The following is a 20,582-nucleotide window of genomic DNA, read 5'->3' as shown; positions in this document are numbered from 1 at the left end:
AAGTTTGTCTCCTAGGGACTTTTAATGTGTAATTTGTTTAGGCAACATCCCAGTGTTACATCAAATTCTGTTACCATCGAATTCTGTGACCCTAGAGGGCGTCACTTCATAGCTTTGGCATATAGAAGGTCACAAATTCTGACAGCTGCCGTCAGAATTTGTGACCCCCACTGAATCTCCATATAAACCTTATAAATATTCAGGTTTAACTACATTTATGTAATTAATATTTAGTAGAGTCAAAAATTCTGACGGCAACTGTCAGAAACTGTGAGCCCTTTGTTGGACATAAATTAGCGCCCTCTAGAGTAACAAAACTCGACGGTCGAAGAATTTGGTGTAACACCTGCTATATGTGTCTTAAAGATTCAAACTCCAGGTGAAAGCCGCTTGTATGTTAGCTTATCGTATGTCGTAAAAAATGGCAACAGAAAGTCTCAGGTGGGAGACGCTAGAGGCATTGAAAAACTCACCAAAGGGGAAACTCAAATTCAACCCTGACTGGCTGGAAAAAGGAGAGGTAACACTTTAAAAATCGCGAACATTTCTTAGCTGTCTCCCTGTAGAGCTAAGTTAGCTAGATAGCTAGTTTACATGTTGCCAAATCGTTTCTAGCTTAGTTTGGATGGATTTTTCAAGTTTACATTTAAAACTGGCCGCATTCTCACATTCCCGAAAATGTCGTGTTTGTATTTGGCTATTTCGCTTTGTAACTGAAAGCTAAGAATAACTTGTCTTTAATTTATAATTAGCTAACCGGGATGGAATGTATGACGATACATTTTGGAAGGAAATGCCTTATGTATTGGCCAGAAAAGTCGCACACACTATTCCACCATTTTTCATAACACTTAGGTGCACAATGTAGTTACGCAGTTGCAATATAGGTACATATGAACAGAATGTATTCCATTTGTTTCTCTGTTTAGTTTGTTAGTCTCCTGTCATCTTGTTCCTCAGCAATCAGGACCCCACCACCGAGCAAGTAGCCTATTGTTTAGTTAAAGGATCATTCTGTATGTAGAACTTCAGAGTACACCAGTAGGGTGTGTGTGCTAAAGTGGACAATGGCAGTAGAATATTAAAGTTTCAGACTTTTTTTTGGCCAGGCAGTGTATGTAATGTTATATATTTGAAATGTTCATTTAATACTAGGTACAGTCTTAGGAAATGAAACCATTTAGCTATCCCATTACTTTTTTTTTATAAAGCAGTTTTTTTACTTTGTAAAATATACATAATGCTGTTTTCTGTAAAGTTAATTCAACAAAACATAATTAAAACAATATTTGTGTAATATGTGTTGTTTGACTTCAGGACATTTTAGCAGGCTGTAAAGAAGTTACCAGCTTGTCCCCCCTCTCGGGTGCCATTCTGAAGAGACTTAGCCCTGGACCTCTACTCAGAAACTGTTCTTTAGGCTCCCCTATCCGTGATACGAGCTTTAGCACATCTGAAGATGTTCCCATTCCCACTTCAATTCCCTTCAGTCCACACCATACAATCACCAGTCCAGTCTCTCAGTCCACCACCCCACTGGCCACTATTGAAAATGATGAGAAGGTAAAGTTCTTTAGATGCTTCAGTTTATTTTGGTTCAGTACAATGCACTGTGTTTCTATTGAGTTCATATATTTAGTGCTTACTACTTGTTTTTTTATTTTTATTTATTTATTTTTAAATGCCCTAGGCAAGTGAGGATAAACTGGAGAGTTCAAACTCCACAGTGAACACCAGCAGTGGTCTGAGCAGCACTCCAACACCAGCCATCTCCCTCTTTTCTCCCAGGACCACTCAGATGGCTGGCTGCATCCGCATCTGTGAGGAAATACATCGGACTAAAGCCAAGGTAGACCATTTTGAAAATTCATATAGAGTGCAGGTTTTAAGTAATTGGACAGCAACATTTATTGATTGATTGATTGATTTCTCTTTACCCTAACTGAACCAGCAACAAAGAGTTTCTTGGATATTGTCAATGTGTTTCTAAATCATTTAAACCCGAAACTGCTGGTCATTGCAGAAAGGTTTAGATTTCACTGTCGAAATCAAAAGAACAGAGTCTATCACTGAATACATGGCAGAATTGGGCAGGCTATCAGAGTGTTGTCAGTTTGGAGAAGAACTCTCTGAAGCGCTGCATGATAGACTGGTGTGCGGCTTCCTACATGAGGGCGTACAGAAATGGCTACTTACAGAGTGAAACTTGACGCTAATGCACGCTCTGGAATTAGCCGTATCAATGGAGACAGCTGCAAAGGGTGCCATTGATTTGCAAAAGTAAACAGCTAGTGAATGCATAGTGAAGAAATGGCAACAAAATGGTCAGAGAATATGGCAGTTTGTTTTCGATGTGGGAAGAAAGCCCATAGCCCTGTGGAATGCTGGTTCAAAAGAAAAGGACATATACAGAGAATGTGCAGAACTAAACAAAATGAAAGTTTCATTTCAAATCAAGAAACAAAAAGGTTAATAAACCGGCTGATTCAAATGAATGAATATGAACAGGAATTGGCTTGCCTAGAACTTTACTCTGTCAAAAAAGTGAACAAAAAGTCATTTGAGTGACACCTGTAATTGAGGCACAGAGTTAGACACAGGCTCAGCTCTGTCAATCATATCGTACAAGGACTACAAAGACATATTTGCTAAGATTAAATTGAATCAAACCTTACTGATACTTAAGACTTACACAGGTGAAAAAGTCTCCCCACTGGGGAAGGTGAAAGTAAAGTATGAGAACACAAGACGAGTGCAGGATCTTTATGTAGTGCCAAATGGGCAATGCCATTGTGCCTGTTGTAAAGAAGAGTGGTGTTTTACATATCTGCGGTAACTTTAAAGTCAGCATGAATTCAGTGCCCCATGCAGACCAGTATCCACTACACCGTGTAGAGGATATCTTTGCCTTCCTGGCTGGAGGTCAGCATTTCTCTAAGATAGACTTAGTGCAGGCCTACCTGCAAATGGAGTTGGAAGATTCATTGAAGAAATATCTGACTATAAACACTCACAAAGAGTTTTCCAGTATAACAGTCTTGTTTTTGGTGTAGCATGTGCCCCTGTTGTATGGAAAAGAGCCATAGACCAAGTTCTTCAAGGCATTTCTGGCACTCAGTGCTATTTAGATAACATAATAGTGACTGGTGTTGATGAAAATGCACACCTTACCAACCTGGAGGCTTAAAGAGACAGATTTTGAAAAAGTCGCACTTTTGTTTGAGCACAAAGACCCAATAGACTACTGTGGCCACTGGATTGACAATGAAGGTCTTCATAAATCACAAGACAAGGTGGATCCTGTCTTAAAGGCACACAGACCTGAAAATATCAGTTAACAACACTCCTTTTTGGGCCTTGTCAATTATTATGTCAAGTATATCAACTGTTTTGCAATCTTTTAACAAGTGAAAATGTATGGAATTCAAGTACATATCTCTGCAGGCCTGAAGCCCGCAAGTGGGCGGAAACCAGCAAGTGGGAGGGGCGTATGCAGCAAGTGGGCGATTTATGTTTTGTGGGAAGGTGAATGTAGGAAAAGCAGCCTTTGTGATTTGAAAAAAGGGCATAGTTTCTCTCCAACAGAACTAGGTACCCTCTACAAGTTATATAGTTTAAATTATTAGGTTTCAGTACAAATGAAATACATAGCACTTCTGATATTTTAGTTATATATTTTTGGTAATCTGATTATGGGGTTAACTGCAAACTTATGAAATCCATTAGGTCTCTCATGTCTACAATCATTATTTTAATTTGATTACAGAACTATAGGACTGTATTATTTGTTTTTGTACTCAGCACAGTATTGGATTATAATCAGTTTAAATGTGTAAATCCTCAAGTAACACTGTAGAAAATGGCCCACTATTCAAATAAATTATTAAAGCAGCTCCTTTCCATTAATGGACATGGTAGAAATGGTGCTAATAATTTGCAAATAATCATAATATTGAGCAAACCTACCATGACCACTCAGTCATAGTGGGTATATATGACAATATAATCAGTGCATGTAGCTACAAATTAGGTGAACTTAATAAGATGGAAGTTCACTGTAATGTAGTTATGGTATAATGAATTCCAAGATAGTGGTGCAACCTTTCAGGAAATTTGGCTCAACTTAAAATTAAAGAATATAAATAGACATTCAGAGAAGTTCACTGTACTTCATCTAGTTCCTTTGCATGGTTTTAAATGATTCTTTATAGAAGTATGTCCTTGTTGTAGAGTATTATGTATTACTCTTTGTGTTCAGATGATCACACATGCTTTGATTTGGCATCAGAACCAGGTCCTGGAACACCCTACTCACAAAATTAGTTCAATCAAGTTTGTTTGAACAGGTAGAATAGGATCAAAATTGGATAACACTGGCTTAGACTGTCAGAAAGCCTCCCTTTCTTCTTACCTGGATTGTGCATGTGAATTTGTATCATATCATATTCTGAAACTGCTTATCCAATTCAGGGTTGCAGTGGGTCCGGTCCGGAGCCTAACTGGAATCACTGGGTGCAATGCATGAACACACCAGCCCCTCATAGAGTGATACACACACACACACACACACACACACACAGAGACACACATTCACACACTGAGTTGCCAATCCACCTACCAACTCCTCAAAGACAGTCACATGGAGTGTGGCTCAAACCCAAAACCTGGAGCTGTGTGACTGCAACTCTACCGTGCCCCCCAAAGGGCTATCAATTTATTTTAATATAGGTAATTTATTCAGTTTCATTTATTTCAGAAACACACCATATGTACAAATATTTGAGGACAAATTTCTAATGAATGTATTCTACATTAAGTCGCACCTGTTACTAACACAGATGTGCAGACGTGAACACACTGCCTCTCTAATCCCTGTAGAGAAATACTGACAATAGAATTGGATTCTCTGAAGTAGAGAAACAGGAACCTAATGCCAGGTGAAGAATATAAAGCACCCCAGCACTGGGCTGTGCTGATGAACCCATATTTACTCATGTTTAAGTCATGTTTCTTGTTAGGAAGTGAGTAGTAGCCTATATGTAAGCAAACATTATCATTCTCAGTACATGTGGTCTCAGTTAAATGGTTATTCTCTTTATTTATTGTGAGAATTTCACATATTAACCCAACCACAAACAAGTCTGTAAGTCACATAATGTTGAAAATGTACTCCATGTAATGTACTTAATATTTACAAGGTACAATATTAACACTGAAAACAAAACAGTTATTACATGGTCACCAGGCATACAGCTGTACTACAAAATACACAATAATCTGACACAATATCCCAAAGAACTCACTGACATTCTCTTAAACTTCCAAACAATGCTCAAACAGAGCAATTTGACCTGCATTACTTATAGAAATTTGTTAGAAGAAAGAAAATAACTAGGATACCTATTTTGTGCAGGGCATTTTACGAAAAGCAGGACATCACAGTTAATCACACAGCCTAGGTTTCTAAAAATATCAAACTATACACACTGTCTGAACTGTGGTGTATAAGGTGCCCTGCAGTCTAGTATCTGTGCCTTAAGAATTGAGGTGAGGGGCCCTACAGTCCAGTTTACATGCCTTAAAAATTCTGGGGTGAGGGGCATGGCATAACCACAAACATCGCATTGACCCTGACACCCTGCTCATCAACACAAGCTTTTAGAAACAGCTCCATATCACCCTGTTTTTAAAAACAAATAAAAAGGGTTCTTTAGCTGCTGGGTCATCTTGAGAGCCTTTATGCCAACTACATATCTCGAAGCCAGCAACGTGCTTGAGTCGTGCTTAATATGTTGTTCTGCGCTCACTTGGAGCTCTACGGCCACTTGGAGCTGCCTCCGGCCTGCAGAGATACCCTTCTCATGGAATTGGACAAAAGCCTGTGAAAAGGCATTCATGATTTCAAAACAACTCATAACAGGTACTGACACATTACAACCCGGATCTGCTATTACGTTTGGCCTGTAATACGTCACCATACAGAATTGGAGCGGTGCTTTTCCATAAGATGAAAGATGGCTCTGAACGGCCTGTTGCATTTGCCTTGAGGTTCTTAAACAAGGCCAAACAAAATTATGTCCAAATTGACCGTGAAAGTTTAAGCTTAATCTGGGGGTTTAGAAATTTAACCAGTACTTTTTTATGGCAAGAATTTAAACTGATCACCGATCATTTTCAAACCCGGCAAATCAGTCCCTGCCATGATGGCGCATTGCCTGCAGCGCTGGGCAGTAAACCATGGAGGTTAAAGGCACTAAGCTACACAGAAATTCACATGCTCTTTCTCATCTACCTCATGAGCCGGGAGGAACTTCTGTGTTTTCGGATCCAGCTGAAATTTTTTACCTCACACAGATGGAGAATCTACCTGTCACTTGTCTGGATGTGAAGAGGGCAGAGACCCTACAATGGTGAGAGTTTATGATTTAATGGTGAAGAGGTGGCCTCAGAAGGGTGGTTCTCACCTACATTTAATATGCAAACTGGCTAGATCAGTTGTCTGTGTGCCACAGTGTAATTATACCACCCAAACTTCGTCACAGAGTGCTGGAGTCTCTTTTATGAAGGATGTTTAGGTGTTGTTAAAATGAAGAGCTTGGCCAGGAGCTATGTCTGTCTATCGTAAAATAAAGGACATCACTAAGTCATGTTCAGGATGCCAGCAAACCCAGCGTCAGCCACATGTAGCTCCTTCACACACATGGGAGAGGCCCACAACTGTCTAGCAGAGTGTCCACGTCAACTACGTCAGTCCCTTTCTGGACAGGATGTTTCTGGTGGTAATAGATGCATACTCTAAATGGCCCAAAGTGTTCCAGGTAAAAAAGGCAACATCAGCAGGGACAGAGGCTCTTCGTGCTTTATTTGCTAAAGCTGGACTGCAACTAGTGAGTGACAATGGAAGTCAGTTTACATCAGAGGAATTCCAGTCAGTTTACATCAGAGAAATTCCTTATGAAAGGAAATGGAATCAAGCATGTTACCTGATTGCTTAATTCTCAGTAAGTATCGGTAAGTACAAAAATGCACATACTCGGTTGGAAAATAATGGTATTTATGCATCCCTAATTATAATAATATTACAAATTTTAAGTTGAAAATTGCACATTTTCACAATGTGGTTTCAAAGTAAATATTAATATTTCAGCCTATGGCTGAAACTGGAATGTGAAATATGGCTGAACTAACAACAGGTGTAGTAAGGCCACCTTAAGTTGTCTCTGTGAAATATGGCTGAACTAACATTTCCTACTCATGCATGCATGTTATAAAATTAGGAGGCAGTCAGTAAACGCTGCCTGTTCTTGGCAGGACCGGTAGGCGGTCTGTCAATATAAATGTCCAGATTCAAAAAGCAATTGGAAATGTTTGCATTATAGGCCTGGCAGCTACTTTATCCTGCATCCTTGTGGTTTGCACTGTGTAAGAAATTACTGATTACGCTGTTTGCACTTTTGACAAAGGCATTAATTCAGTTGTCCAGAATCAAAACGCCTAAAAAATATTAATTGAATTATATATGCTTTGCACTGCAGAAATACTGTGCAAGTCAACAGGATATGAATGTAGGTGGTCTATCACACAAACACTTTAAAACAGACAGATGTAGGAGACAAAATAAGTTCTGATCTTTATCTGATGCGTCTTGAACTTCTTTAAGAAAATAAGGATTGATTTTGGTCTCTCTGTTTTCGCAGGCAGAACTAAGCCTGAGGCAAGAGTTGCAGGAACGACTGGTGGCTAAATTTGCTAACAGAGAGTCAGAGCAGCTTAAACGTTTTGAAGAGTTCATGGAGCTAAAGCAGAGGCAGGAATATCAAAGCATGAGGGACATGATGGAAAAGGAGTAAGTGCAGCTTTTTCACATTGCTTTACCTTGCACTTTTCCAAAACTTTGGGTGTTAGATTTCATTTTGTCCCCTTGTTTTTATAAGGACACAAGAAACTCTTGGACGCCAGGAGAAGTTGAAGGAAGAGCACAGACACAGAATGAAAGTAAGAGTGAAAATGGAAACATTTACCATTTCTTATCATATTTTAAAGCATGCTCTATGATCGTAGGAGAAGAATTTGCCATTTGAACCTGACTGAGTAGATTATCTTGTCGACATGTGTATGGACAAGAAGGGTGGTGAATTGTCGGGTTATTGGTGAGTTATGTTTACACCCTGGGCAGGACTTCAGGACCTCCAGGTCCCTGGAGCTGTGAGACTGCGACACTACCTGCTGCACTGTTGTTTGAAGTTACTTAAGTTACTTTAACTGTGCCTGCAATTTTATAGCTCCATAACACTGTCACTTCTAAAGATTTACTTGAAAGTTGATAATTGCAAGCCAATATTGAAGAATTTAATGATTCCAAATGTCAGATTGTAACATGGTCAAGATAAAAGGGCAGTGATACTGGATGATGATAAAGAATAATTCATGTTTGTTAAAATAGTTTCATTGGGATTTAAATATGTAATATCACAGAAATTGTCTGTGCTTAAATTTAAAAGAAAAATGAATGAATTCTCAAATATATATGTAATATGAAATGTCACCTTCAGATCAATTCCTCTAAGTAGTCTACATTCTGCCTTTTCAGATTCTGAACCTGCGGCTACGGGAGGCAGAACAGCAGCGTTTACGAGAGGCAGAGCTTGAAAAACAGAGGCAAGTGGAGGGCAGAGAGAGGCTGAGGGCACTAAATGCCATCCAAGAGGAGGTGCTTCAGCTCAATCAGCTACTGGAACCAGCATCATCCTCGTTAACAGGCCTCACCCTTGATCACACATTCTATATCACCCGTGGTAACCAGCTATGTTCACAAGTCTCGGAGGTGGTACGCACCACAGCAGAAGTGAGTTACCTGTTTGTTGTACTCTTAAATCATTTTCATTCTATTCTTACCCCTGATGTGTGAAGTATATATACACATACTAAACAATTTTTACTTGTTCATTGTTAATGCACGTAGCAGGAGTAAGAATAGAGTTTTTGTGCTGTATAAGTAATATTTGATTTGAATTTGATTTGATTCAATAGTTATCACATTCTATTATTAATTATATGCATTCCACTTAGAAATGCAAATACACATACATTTTAATGCAAAATGCTCTGGATTGTTACGTAACAAATGGCATTTTTCCACTCCATGGAACCAACATGACTGTACTCGACTTGGTACAGGTGTTTTGCTATTCCCCTGGTCAAATCTGGTACCTGGTCTCTGGAACCGGCAAAGTTTTCAGTCCCAGCTCACTCTGGGTACCAACTGTGCTGAGCAGGTACTAAATAATAAACACTGCAGAGCCCCGATTGGCCAGAGAGAAATGTCTATCAGCACGAAATGCAGAGCTCATTCAAATCCAGCACAAACCGCCGCTTGTTAGAGCTCTTAAGCTACAGCAGCTTTCACATTTTATTTTTATCTGACAGACAGCTCATAACTTAACCTACTTTACCAACTTAACCCATTTCGTGTTTGAGCCCGTAATAAAAAAAAACTCTAATAATTACAATAGGGTTTTCACGCTTCGTGCTTGAACCCCTAAAAGAAAAAGGAGAAAAAAAAAAAACAAAAGCAATAGGGCTCCAGCACCAACAGTGCTTGGACCCCTAAATATAGCTACAAGCAGCAGTTTAGCGGGTCCAAGCATTATATTCGCTGGAAGACGCCAAATGCATCAGCATATGTCCTTTCCTGAGACAGAAGCCACACTTTAGGGTAGTTTATGTAGTGCTTTTAAATGTGTTCTGTTGTCTCTGTGTGGAGATGGAATGTGAGAGGGAGAGGTTGATTTAGGCCTCTGTCAGACTGTGTGTGTGGGGGGGGGGACTGTAAAATGGAGGGGGATTTGTGATGGGCTGATAAGAGCATAACAGACTGTGTACTTTGAATGCACTGGTAAGATTTAACCCACATATATTTGAGTGCAAACGTGTCCCTGGATAGTAACATAATACTGAAATATTTGCTGCAGTTTTTTTTTGTGTTGTTAAAGGTGGTCCTTGGAGTTCTGGTGACACTGTGGATATGGAGTGTGAGAGGGAGGTGTAGTGGATGAGTAGGGGAATTTCTGGTCTGCAGACAGGTGAAGTTGGGGATAGGGTTACAGAGACAACATGGAGCACAGAACTCACTCTGGGTGAGATTCCAGGGTGAAACTCCAATGTTCAGGACCTCCACAGAGCAGATATTATTTGGGTGGTGGATCATTCTCACCACTGTAATGACACCGAAATTGTGGTGATATGTCAGTCCTTTGTCCACACTGTTAGACACACCTAACTTGTTGTTCCACCTTATGGTTATTAAGGCAGAGACAGTAGCTCATCTGTTGCATCATATTTTGTGTTGCTTGTACTCTAGTCTTTCATCAGTGGACACAGGACACTGTTAACTGGTAGACTAATAAAATGTAAAAATTAAATTATGATACTAAAACAACTGAATAGCAAAGCTGCTCCTCAATCCCAGGCACATGGCACATTACACACTGAATTGCTATTGAGACCACACCCCCTACAATGTTCATTCCTCCATCACATGTACAGCATATGTCCAGATGATTTCTAGAAAAGTGACACTCATACTACTGTAAGTACACATTTGAGCCAAAGCACTACTTTGCTCTACTACTATTATCAATCAGTGTAGAGGAGTGTCTGTGGAAGTGTGTGTATGGGAATGTAAGAAGGAGGGGTAGCTGTGGGCCCCTGTCAGGCTGTGTGTGTGTGTAGGAGTGGGAGAGGGAGGGTGATGGGCTGATGAGAGCATAGCAGACTGTGTCTTTTGACTGCACTAGTGAGATTTAACCCACATATATTTGAGCGTGAACTCATCCCTGGATAACAACCTTATATGGACATATCTGGTATCAGGAGAATCTTATGAACCTGAACTTTAATAATTATCAAAAATATCTTGAACCTTTATTACTGTGTCTTCCAGATTCTGCATAAAAACAGCTGTGCAGCCTGCCAAGCATCACACAAATACAGCTGTAACTCAAAAATGCTCGTGCATATGTTATGAAAATAAAACAACAATTACCCAAGGGCTTCAGAAATCTTTTTCATACTCTTTCAAAGTAATGCCATACATATGCATACTCATTTTGGTTTGATTTGGGCAAAGTTTGATTGAGTTATAGCTCAGAGTGTATAATGGTCCACCCACTCATATTTGTTTAAATACTGCAGCAAAAGCATGTACAAGGGTTTTTTATTATTATTATTTACCTACAGGCAATAGAGATTGCAATAATAATTTTTTGACATGCTGTAAATGCAAAGTTGTGAGACATTATGCAGAGTATATTGTAAACCAAATTGCCTGTTGATTTGCTTAATTTTCACAGAGATATTCCATATTTTTATGTTGGAATTGTGCCTAGTGGCTATCGTTATGATTTTCTTTATGTGCTACCATGGACATACCATTCAAGGTTCATGATGATTGGACCATGTTAAGGTTGCCAAACAGTTGCTGAAATTTGACTGCCAGATGGCAGCCATGTTTTTTTTAAATATGACATCACCATCATCGTAGAATTTGATTCAGGATATCACCCACTACCTGCATACCAATTGTCATATCAATCGGACAATCCTGTGATGCATAAGATTGTGTTTTTTTTTTTTTTTTTTTATAGCGCCCCCTAGGCTTGCAGTTACACCATGATGTAAGCATACCTTCCAACCCATATAGGGGTCATCAAGCACGTAAAGTACGTAATATTTGGGGAAAACATTTGAGAATTATAGCTGTATTTGTTTGATTTTTGACAAAGCTGGCTCCACCCCTGAAATTAGGAGTCTGGATGCTAAGAAGTGATGAAATTCCAATATTTTTTGGGTACTTTTTAAAGTTCAGGTTCTTATAATTCTGCTGATACCACATATTTCCCTATTGGGTACATATCAAGGGACTAGTTCACGTTCAAATATTTGTGTTTTTCCTGCAGCGTGTGCTCGAAACCCTAATAAGAATTTTTAAAAATCCTAACAATTACAATATGGTTTTGTGCACTTCGTGCTTGAACCCCTAATTAAAATCAGAACATTTATAAAAGGGTTTATTAATAATAAGCTAGTGGCTAAATTGTCTGCAATAGAGTTTTGACTCGATTTTGTGGCAAAAGGTAATGTTAAATGCATTTCTCTACTTTTTCACCACTGCATGGAATAATATTTAATGCATTAATTTAATCTTGTGGTCAAATAAATAAATGGGGGGAAATCATTACTTTAAGTCATTACAAGATTAATTATATGTCATGAAAACATTCTTGGGGCATTACCAAATCAAGCGTTAAAGAAGCAGAGAGAGTAAAAAGATAGATTAAGAAGATTTAAAAATAATATAGAAATAAACACTCCCAAGTGCTGCACTGTAAACATATTGCACCTAACCCATCAGAAGACTTAGAACAGTGGAATGCTTGTAGAAGAGGGAAAGCTAGAGCGTTTTCAATTCCGCATTTTCATTCATTCATTGTCTGTAAGCGCTTATCCGGTTCAGGGTCGCAGTGGGTCTGGAATCAAGCGTGGGAACAGTTCTGCTTGGCAGTGTTTATTTATTGGCCATATTTATTTAAGAGAAGCAGCCTGATCTATGGCATTGGGTCCACTTCAAAATTTGAGAGCAGAGAATATTAATCACGAAACAAATGAAGATCATTTTATCGCTCAGCACAACATAACATACAAACAAATATTGATCGCAATTAACAACAACGATCAGCAGTTAAAGCAAATAAAGACCTTTTGATAAACTTTGACTATTATTTCACTTTCCTTACAAACTGTGTAAATAACACACAAGGTTAAGTAATTCCAGTGAAGCCTCACTGGCCCAAATTGCTTATGGCCTCATTGTGTTGATACTTGCTTACGCCAACCCTCATCAATTCATGTTAAAAATATGAAATTTATAATATATTTTTAAAAACGTAGCCTCATTGATGTCCTGTCTGACCTATGCTTCCTAAGGCCTCGTTGTGCTGATTCTTGCTTCAGTTGGCACCTCATCGATACATGTTCCTAATTTAATCATTGTTCTAGGTAAATTTAATTAATTGGGGTATATTTAATATCCATGTGAAGGCTTGGGTATTAGGCCTATTTCATCCAAAAAGGCCTGTTTAGGCAAGAACCCCGTTAATTGCTGCTTCAGCTATATTTTTCTGATTGTAATTGTCTGTATTTTAATACTTATATATTTTGCAATTTTACTTTTAGCCAGCAAGGAAGAAAGTAAATTGTGTAAAAGGTTTGCCTTATTTTTTAGTGTTTATATAAGAATAGAACTCCTGAATCTTTAATGCATAATACAGGGACAGTTTCCAAGTGTGGAGGACATGACTGTGGCAGAGCGTGCCCTGCAGGAAATGAGATCACTTCTCAGAGCCATGCAAGAAGAGATCGCTCAAACTCAGGAGAGGAAAAAGAAGGAGCAGGAGGAAGAAGAGGATAGAAAGAAACATGCTGAACATCAAGCCCTGCAAGAAGAGCAAAAGAAGAGTGCTGCATTATCTGCTAAAGAAAAAAACAGAAAACAAGGTAGAACATGGTGTATTTATGACATATCGTATTTTATTTTAAATATCTCCCATGATACATTTATCCATATAACACAATGATCAAAGTCTCTTCAAATAGAATTTTTTAAAAATGGTTTATCACCAGGTCTGCAGACTACAGCTGAAGACAGCACTTTGAAATGGTACAAAGAGCTGCAGGACATGGCCAGCCATTGTGCTCAGTCATTTGAAGATCTGAATAACACAAAGGACATGCAGGTAAATTGTGTAGCTTAATTCTAATAGATTAATAAAAATGTATGATTCTATATATTTCCAAATCTACACAACTGAAATCATTGCTCTATTAAGCTTATGCCGATTTTCCTAATTCTAAATGTATAATGATTAAAATTTGTTATTTTTAGACAAAAAAATTGAGAATGGAATTACAGAAGGCTGCAACGATTCCTGTGAGCCAGATCTCCAGCATTTCAGGTGTGTGGTTTTTTTTTCCCTTTTTATTCAAAAACTTGAGAAGTAGGCCACATGTCTGCCTATTCCTAGAGATAACTGGAAATTATTTTATTTATTTATTTATTTTTTAAGCCAGTAAATCACCATTCACCTTATCCTTGAAGGGTTCATACGGTCATGACAAGCCTGGAAATGGTATTGCATTTGAAAATAGCCATTTCCAGGTCTGGATAACCTTTGGAAAAATAAATAACCCCAAAAGGTTTTTGAAAAGTCATTGGAAAATTTCTTCTCAAATACCGGTAGGGGTGTAAGGAGATCTATTAAAACGTGACGATATTTTTCATCAAGCTTGAAATGTCTCACAAGGGGGAAAAAAATTTTTTTGGATGGTATGAAATTTTTCAGAGGATATGACAACACAGTAACAATGGCGGTAAGTGCGACAGCTTTATTAGTCAGACTAGCTCTCAGCAGAAGAGTTATAGCTAATGAATTATCTTGTCAGTTACAGAGGATATTTGCTAGTAGCAGCCAGTGTTATGTTGGAGTAGGAGGATATTCACATAGAAGATGCTACCACTACTTTTAAGTTTTATGTCTGGCTGCATTTTGGGTTCCCAGTGGAAACAATAAATGGTAAGAGTGATAGACAAGACATGAAACGTTTGTAAGCGCTGTAAGAAAATCATGACATAGAAACTCCTGCAACGTTCATATACAGTTAAGTCTCAAGAACATCAGTAATACAGGAGAGAAACCAGTTGTTGAGTATGTGTTATTTGACATGGTCAAATAAATCTCTATTTTTCCAGACATATTTTTCATTGTTGAAGTTTTCTTAAAAATATTTAAAGATTCTTTTCGTTGTCATGAATCCAATATCGTGTCGTGTCTCGTGAGATGAGTGTCTGGTCACACCCCTTAATATCAGTGGTTCAGAAAATGCTTGAGATGTTCTGTCAGATCAATCAGTCGTCACTTCTCTCTGTATGGAGTAACACATTTAATTCTGTAAAACTACATCAGTGTGACTTCAATATGTTTATTTTTTTTAACCAAACCATATGGCTTGTCGTTAATTTTAGTGAAAATATCTTTGTATGGTCAGGAAAATTTGCCTCAAAGACATGGAAATTTGTTAGTAAAGTGTATGAACCATGTCCTTGTCTTAACTGGATTAGGAGTTATATATGGTTTATTTGCTTTTTTTATCTAGGTTCTCAGCTGAAGGAAATATTTGACAAAATCAACAAATTATTATCAGGGCGGCCAATTATGTCTGGTGGGAAGACAGTATCCACATCCCAGGATCACCATGGACTGGAATTTGTTAGCTATAAGTTGGCAGAAAAGTTTGTGGTAAGTAAATTCTTAGTCATTTTTACTAAGTAATTCTTAGTAAGGATTACTTAAGCCAGGATTTTATTTATAAATGCTTAGTTATTTACAGGGACAGGGATATACAGGTTATATACAAATTACGTTCTTTTGAAATTTACACAGAAACAAGGAGAAGAAGAGGTGGCTTCTCATCATGAGGCAGCATTCCCTATTGCAGTGGTGGCCTCAGGTATTTGGGAGCAGCATCCAAAAGTGGGAGACCTCATCTTGGCCCACCTCCACAAGAAGTGTCCTTACGCTGTTCCTCACTACCCACCAATGAAGGATGGCAGTTCCATGGAGGAGTATCAGAAGTAAGGATATATTACCTGATATATAAACCTTACAGAATTTCACCTTTGCCTCTGAAAATGTATCATTAGAGTGTTGGAGTAAAACAGCTTGCATTTTGAATGATTTCTCAGATTAAACATTTATTTTACTGAAGAATTCTAGGTTATCGTGTGGAGGATTCAGGTGTGGAGGGTCAGGACAGCTTTTTGAAACGAATGTCTGGCATGATCCGGCTGTATGCTGCTATAATACAGCTAAGATGGCCTCATAGTAACAAACAAGGGGTAACATTTTCAAGAAATACAATACTATAATTATATAATAATACTATGTTAGACTTCAACATAAATGTATAGCTTTTCATATAATCTAAACTTTGCTTTCTTTAACATCCCTTTGCAGCCTGATCCCCATGGACTGAATCATGGTTGGCGCTGGCTGGCACAGATGCTGAACATGGAGCCTCTTGCTGATGTCACAGCAACACTTCTGTTTGACTTTCTGGAGGTAAACATAATCCAGCTGATTTCATATGCATTTTATGTACTCCTCACATTTAGGATAGGTTTTCTTGTCTCATCTGTTTCTACATAAATAGGTTTGTGGAAATGCTCTTATGAAACAATATCAAGGGCAGTTCTGGAAACTCCTGCAGTTCATCAAAGAGGAGTACTTTCCCAGGTGAATAAATATTCAGTGACCATCATTTGCATCAAACCAGTTTTCTGTGACCGTGACATGTTCAATATAATAAAATTAGCTCCATACCAAGTAATTGTGCAGTGTGGATAAAGAGTTCCTCAAGTACACTCAGTACTTTATGCCTTAATATTTCATATTAGCGATAATATATAGGTGACTGTATGTGAGTGAGATTATTTGTCAAATAATTTTTCAAAAAAGTTTTCAAATTGGGCGTATAAATGTAATTGCTATTAAAACTTAACTGATATTCAGTTATCATGAAGCATTTTATAATAAAACAAACAAATTTAGAACACAGCGTGATGAACTTTACGATAAGTATATATTTAACCTTATATTAATCTGTCTCTTCCTTATCTTAATTTGTTCAGGATTGAAGCAGTCACCAGCACTGGTCAGATGGGTTCAGTAACTAGACTTAAACAATTTCTAGAGGTGAGCATGAAACCTAATGAGAATGTTAAACAATCTCTCTCTCTCTCTCTCTCTCTCTCTCTCTTACGTTTACCTCAGAATCCTGTTTAATTAGCAGATTATTATAATATAAACTATATATATATATATATATATATATATATATATATATATATATATATTCTATATAGATTATTGTAAATCACTATATTATTTCTCATAATACTACTTCTTACATCTAATTATAATGCTCGGAAATGTTATTCCTAAAATTACTACTTATAATCATCTTATTCTTCTCCAGTATTCTGCAGTTAATACAGGTTGATTAATTTACAAACTCGGTTGTAAGTTGGTTTCAGCAGTATTCTGTGTATTTTTGGAATCAACCTGATTTGTTGTTTTTAATAAATGTATGTATAACAATCAGTTTGTTAAAACGCTCCCATAGGAATGCACCAAAATGTATCCAAAAGATCAAACGCTTTAGTCAATTTTCAAGTTACGGCCACCATAATTTACGTTATCTGACCAGGGTTCACTGGGAACCATCAAATTTCAGACAGGAAGCCCACTGTTTTCATAATCCCATTTTCTATAGTCCTTTCATTTTCTTTGAGGGGTCCTAGAGTGTATGAAAAGTATGAAAAGGAGTAAATGAAACCATCACTATACCTGTCAGCAAAAGTGTCTACAATGCCTTTTTCTGTACAACATTATAAATTCTTTATATTTTCACATAGACACTTCATTAATGCAGCCCCCCCCCTTTCTAATGCCTATAAATTTGAAATTATTTCACAATAGAATTTTATGAGTATTAGTTTGGCACAGGCAGGGTAGACTGCTCCATATAGTTCAGTGTAATTTTGCACTGAGCAGAGGCTTTCCTAAATGTTCTTGTATATCTAAACAGATATAAAACAAATAATTCTTGCTTAATTTATGCACTTTCACACTTTCAAACAACAAAATTTCCTTACCTGATGTCATTAGTTAAACCTTGGGGGGTTGTTTGTAATGAGAAATATTGCCTGGATCAGGGGTTCATATTACTTCAAGCAGGAGTATGTGTTTAAACTTTAAGTTTTTAAGCTGAATTTTGCAGGATTGTATATCCTGTACCTAAATACTGTGACATACAAAGATACTGTGCCTAGGATAATATAGTGGGAAATTTTTGAGTGAACAAGGAAGTTTCTGGGCACACACGCAAATATTTTGAGTGAGCAAGATTACTTGAACACACTGCAACCGTCATTTCTGATTGGATGACTTGACCGCCAAGTGAGAGGGACATACAGTTGGAGACCAGTAAATAGACAGATACCATCAAAAGGGAGGTTATTATTAGGGGCAAATCTGAAAATGTCCTCTGAACGGCAACAGACCAGAACACCACAGCCAGTAATTTTATTATATATTCATTGAATTGGCAACATTGTACAGATTTTTATCTGTTGTTTTGGGCTTGTATTTACCTAGTTTTACTATTTAACAAACACACTCACTGAAATCAGAATCTTGTGTACAAATAAACACCTCATCTAGAATCAGAATATATGCAGTATTATTGGAGAAAATCTTTGCATATAAACATGGGGAAATTAATGTGAAAAACAAACAGAAGGAATAAACCATTTTTATTACAGTCAGTAGTCTTGGCCACTTGTAAATGTGACATGTTTCTTAGTTTTCCTCAGAGTTGTTCTTGTGTGTCATTGGACAGAAAATGACAGCCTTCAATTTTGTTGCACTTGTCTCAAGTAGAGTTGAAATTTACCTAAAGCTGTGAGGAATATGAGCTCATCTGCATCTGATATGTGTGTGGTTTCTTGCATTAGGCCATTTAATAAGATAAAATTATTTCAAATACTATCAACTAATAATGTCATCTTATGGATCCTAAAATCTAAGTGGCTGTCATTCAAGCTGCTTGGCATTGAAAGTATTTGATTCATTTCCACAGAATGTTAGTGAACAGGTGATGTTCACAGGATAATGCTGTTACTTCACTCCCATTGCCCACAGTTTTTCTGCTGGTCATGGGAATCGAGCCAGTGATCTTTCAGACCTACCAGCATGTGTTTTTAGACTGTGGGAGGCAACCCATGCAGATGGGGGTGGCACAAGGTGGGGTTTGAACCCACAATTCGAGAAACCTTGTGACTACAGGTTATGCCACCCTGAAGGGAATAAACACCAAACACAAAAGTGATAGAAATGCATTCACTTTCTTTATATTTCTATTCACTATGTCTCTGCTAACCACACAGGACTACCAGTGCCTTGTAGGGTTTCAAATAAGATTACTGTGGAAAAATAATTCTAATTCTAATATTAAATTGTTTATATTTAATAGAAATGTGCTTGTATTTAAACAAGATGAGAAACTAAATCAGAATTAGTCAGCACATTTCCTGTGAAAGAGTCAACTGAGGATGCTGCAGTGAAATTAACCACAATCACTTTTTGATTTTCTGGGAGTGGGACCAAATTTCTGGGGGAGTGGGTAACTTGAGACCTTGGGTTAAGTACCAACTGAAATCATTTTTGAAAAATAAATTTTGAAAGTAATTTCTCATAGAAATTTTAAATCTTTTGAGAAACTGAATTTTCAGAGTGGCCAATCCACAAATCCTTCCAGCATGATGGTCCCCAGAGACCAATAAATAATGTTTTAAATGTTCTTTTGCTTTTTAGTTTATTTGATGTACAAAGTACATGTAAACTTAGGACTTATGTACACATCTTTTGATATTACTTGCCATTTTCAACACTGTTTTAATGGTCAATTCACATGCTGTGTTTTACACTAAATTAAGCTCTAACTGAACAGGACCCAAAAACACCTTAGTGTTGAGATCATTGTAACAGGTGTAAAGAGTGTTATGTGTGATGCTCAATCTACCATTTAGGAAACCCTTTTGTTCTAAGATGGTTTTGGGAAAACCCATATTGTAATGAGATTACTGGTGAATTTTATATACCCCTCACCTTGCTTTAGCTTACACTGAGGGCATTGCTGGGTAACTGCTATAAATTAATGTCTAAGGTTATATGAATGTTAAGTGCTAATATTTTGATTTCTTTTCTTCTAGAATGCTTTAAGAAACAAACAGATTAATCCACCCAAAGGACAACTGACTTCAGCCTTTTGGAGATCCTGATCATTGGGACAAAATATAGCCAAATCCTAAAAGTGCTTAATGACACATTATGAATATTCATTCATTCATATTTTATTTAGTCTGAATATTATGATTAAGTTAAATGACTTGACTTCTATTTTGCCTGGAACATTTTTTGTTTTCTTTTCCCCTTCTGTTTAAGCATACTTGTTTCTGTAATCAAATAATGGATTTTGCCTTCTGATGTGCATAATGTTGGGTTTCTTGTACAAGAAACATTTTTAAAATAATTACCATCTGACAGTTTTTTTTTTTAAATATGTATATATTTATATTTTATATTTAGAGTTTTCTTTTAATTTCAGATTTCAATTGTCAGAGAAAGCCATTCGTTTTTAAACGTTTCTGACCTGTTGAGTTTGTAAAAATGTACGCATGTATTTTATGAATTTTACTGTATGCCTTACTGTAGGAGTATGAAACACCTTTCAATATGTTGGAGAAATTAATTGCACGTTCAAATTATATTTATAGGGTTAGCAATGATTAAATGTGTAAATAGACAACAAAATATCTTTCCATGTGTTATGTCCAAACAAAGCGTATCGAAAATATTAGTTGTGTTACTACTTACCAGGCGTTGTTTACCTCGGGAACTAATGAA

General features: G+C 37.3%; 1 protein-coding gene across 1 annotated transcript; it reads left to right on the top strand.

The window, feature by feature from the left end:
* Positions 1-335: 335 nt before the first annotated feature.
* Positions 336-20,563, top strand: gle1 (GLE1 RNA export mediator). The gene is made up of 16 exons (XM_066643949.1): positions 336-520; positions 1,318-1,563; positions 1,691-1,849; positions 7,698-7,846; positions 7,935-7,995; positions 8,591-8,845; positions 13,329-13,554; positions 13,681-13,793; positions 13,943-14,012; positions 15,211-15,353; positions 15,498-15,688; positions 15,823-15,952; positions 16,071-16,175; positions 16,267-16,349; positions 16,745-16,808; positions 19,889-20,563. The coding sequence occupies exons 1-16, from the start codon at positions 422-424 to the stop codon at positions 19,955-19,957; spliced, it is 2,163 nt and encodes a 720-aa protein (XP_066500046.1). The 5' UTR covers positions 336-421; the 3' UTR covers positions 19,958-20,563.
* Positions 20,564-20,582: the final 19 nt, after the last annotated feature.

The sequence above is a fragment of the Hoplias malabaricus genome, chromosome 14 (genome assembly GCF_029633855.1).
Source record: "Hoplias malabaricus isolate fHopMal1 chromosome 14, fHopMal1.hap1, whole genome shotgun sequence".
Taxonomy (NCBI): Eukaryota; Metazoa; Chordata; class Actinopteri; order Characiformes; family Erythrinidae; genus Hoplias; species Hoplias malabaricus.
Note: the sequence above shows the minus strand (reverse complement) of the source record. Positions and strands in the feature narration are given on the sequence as shown.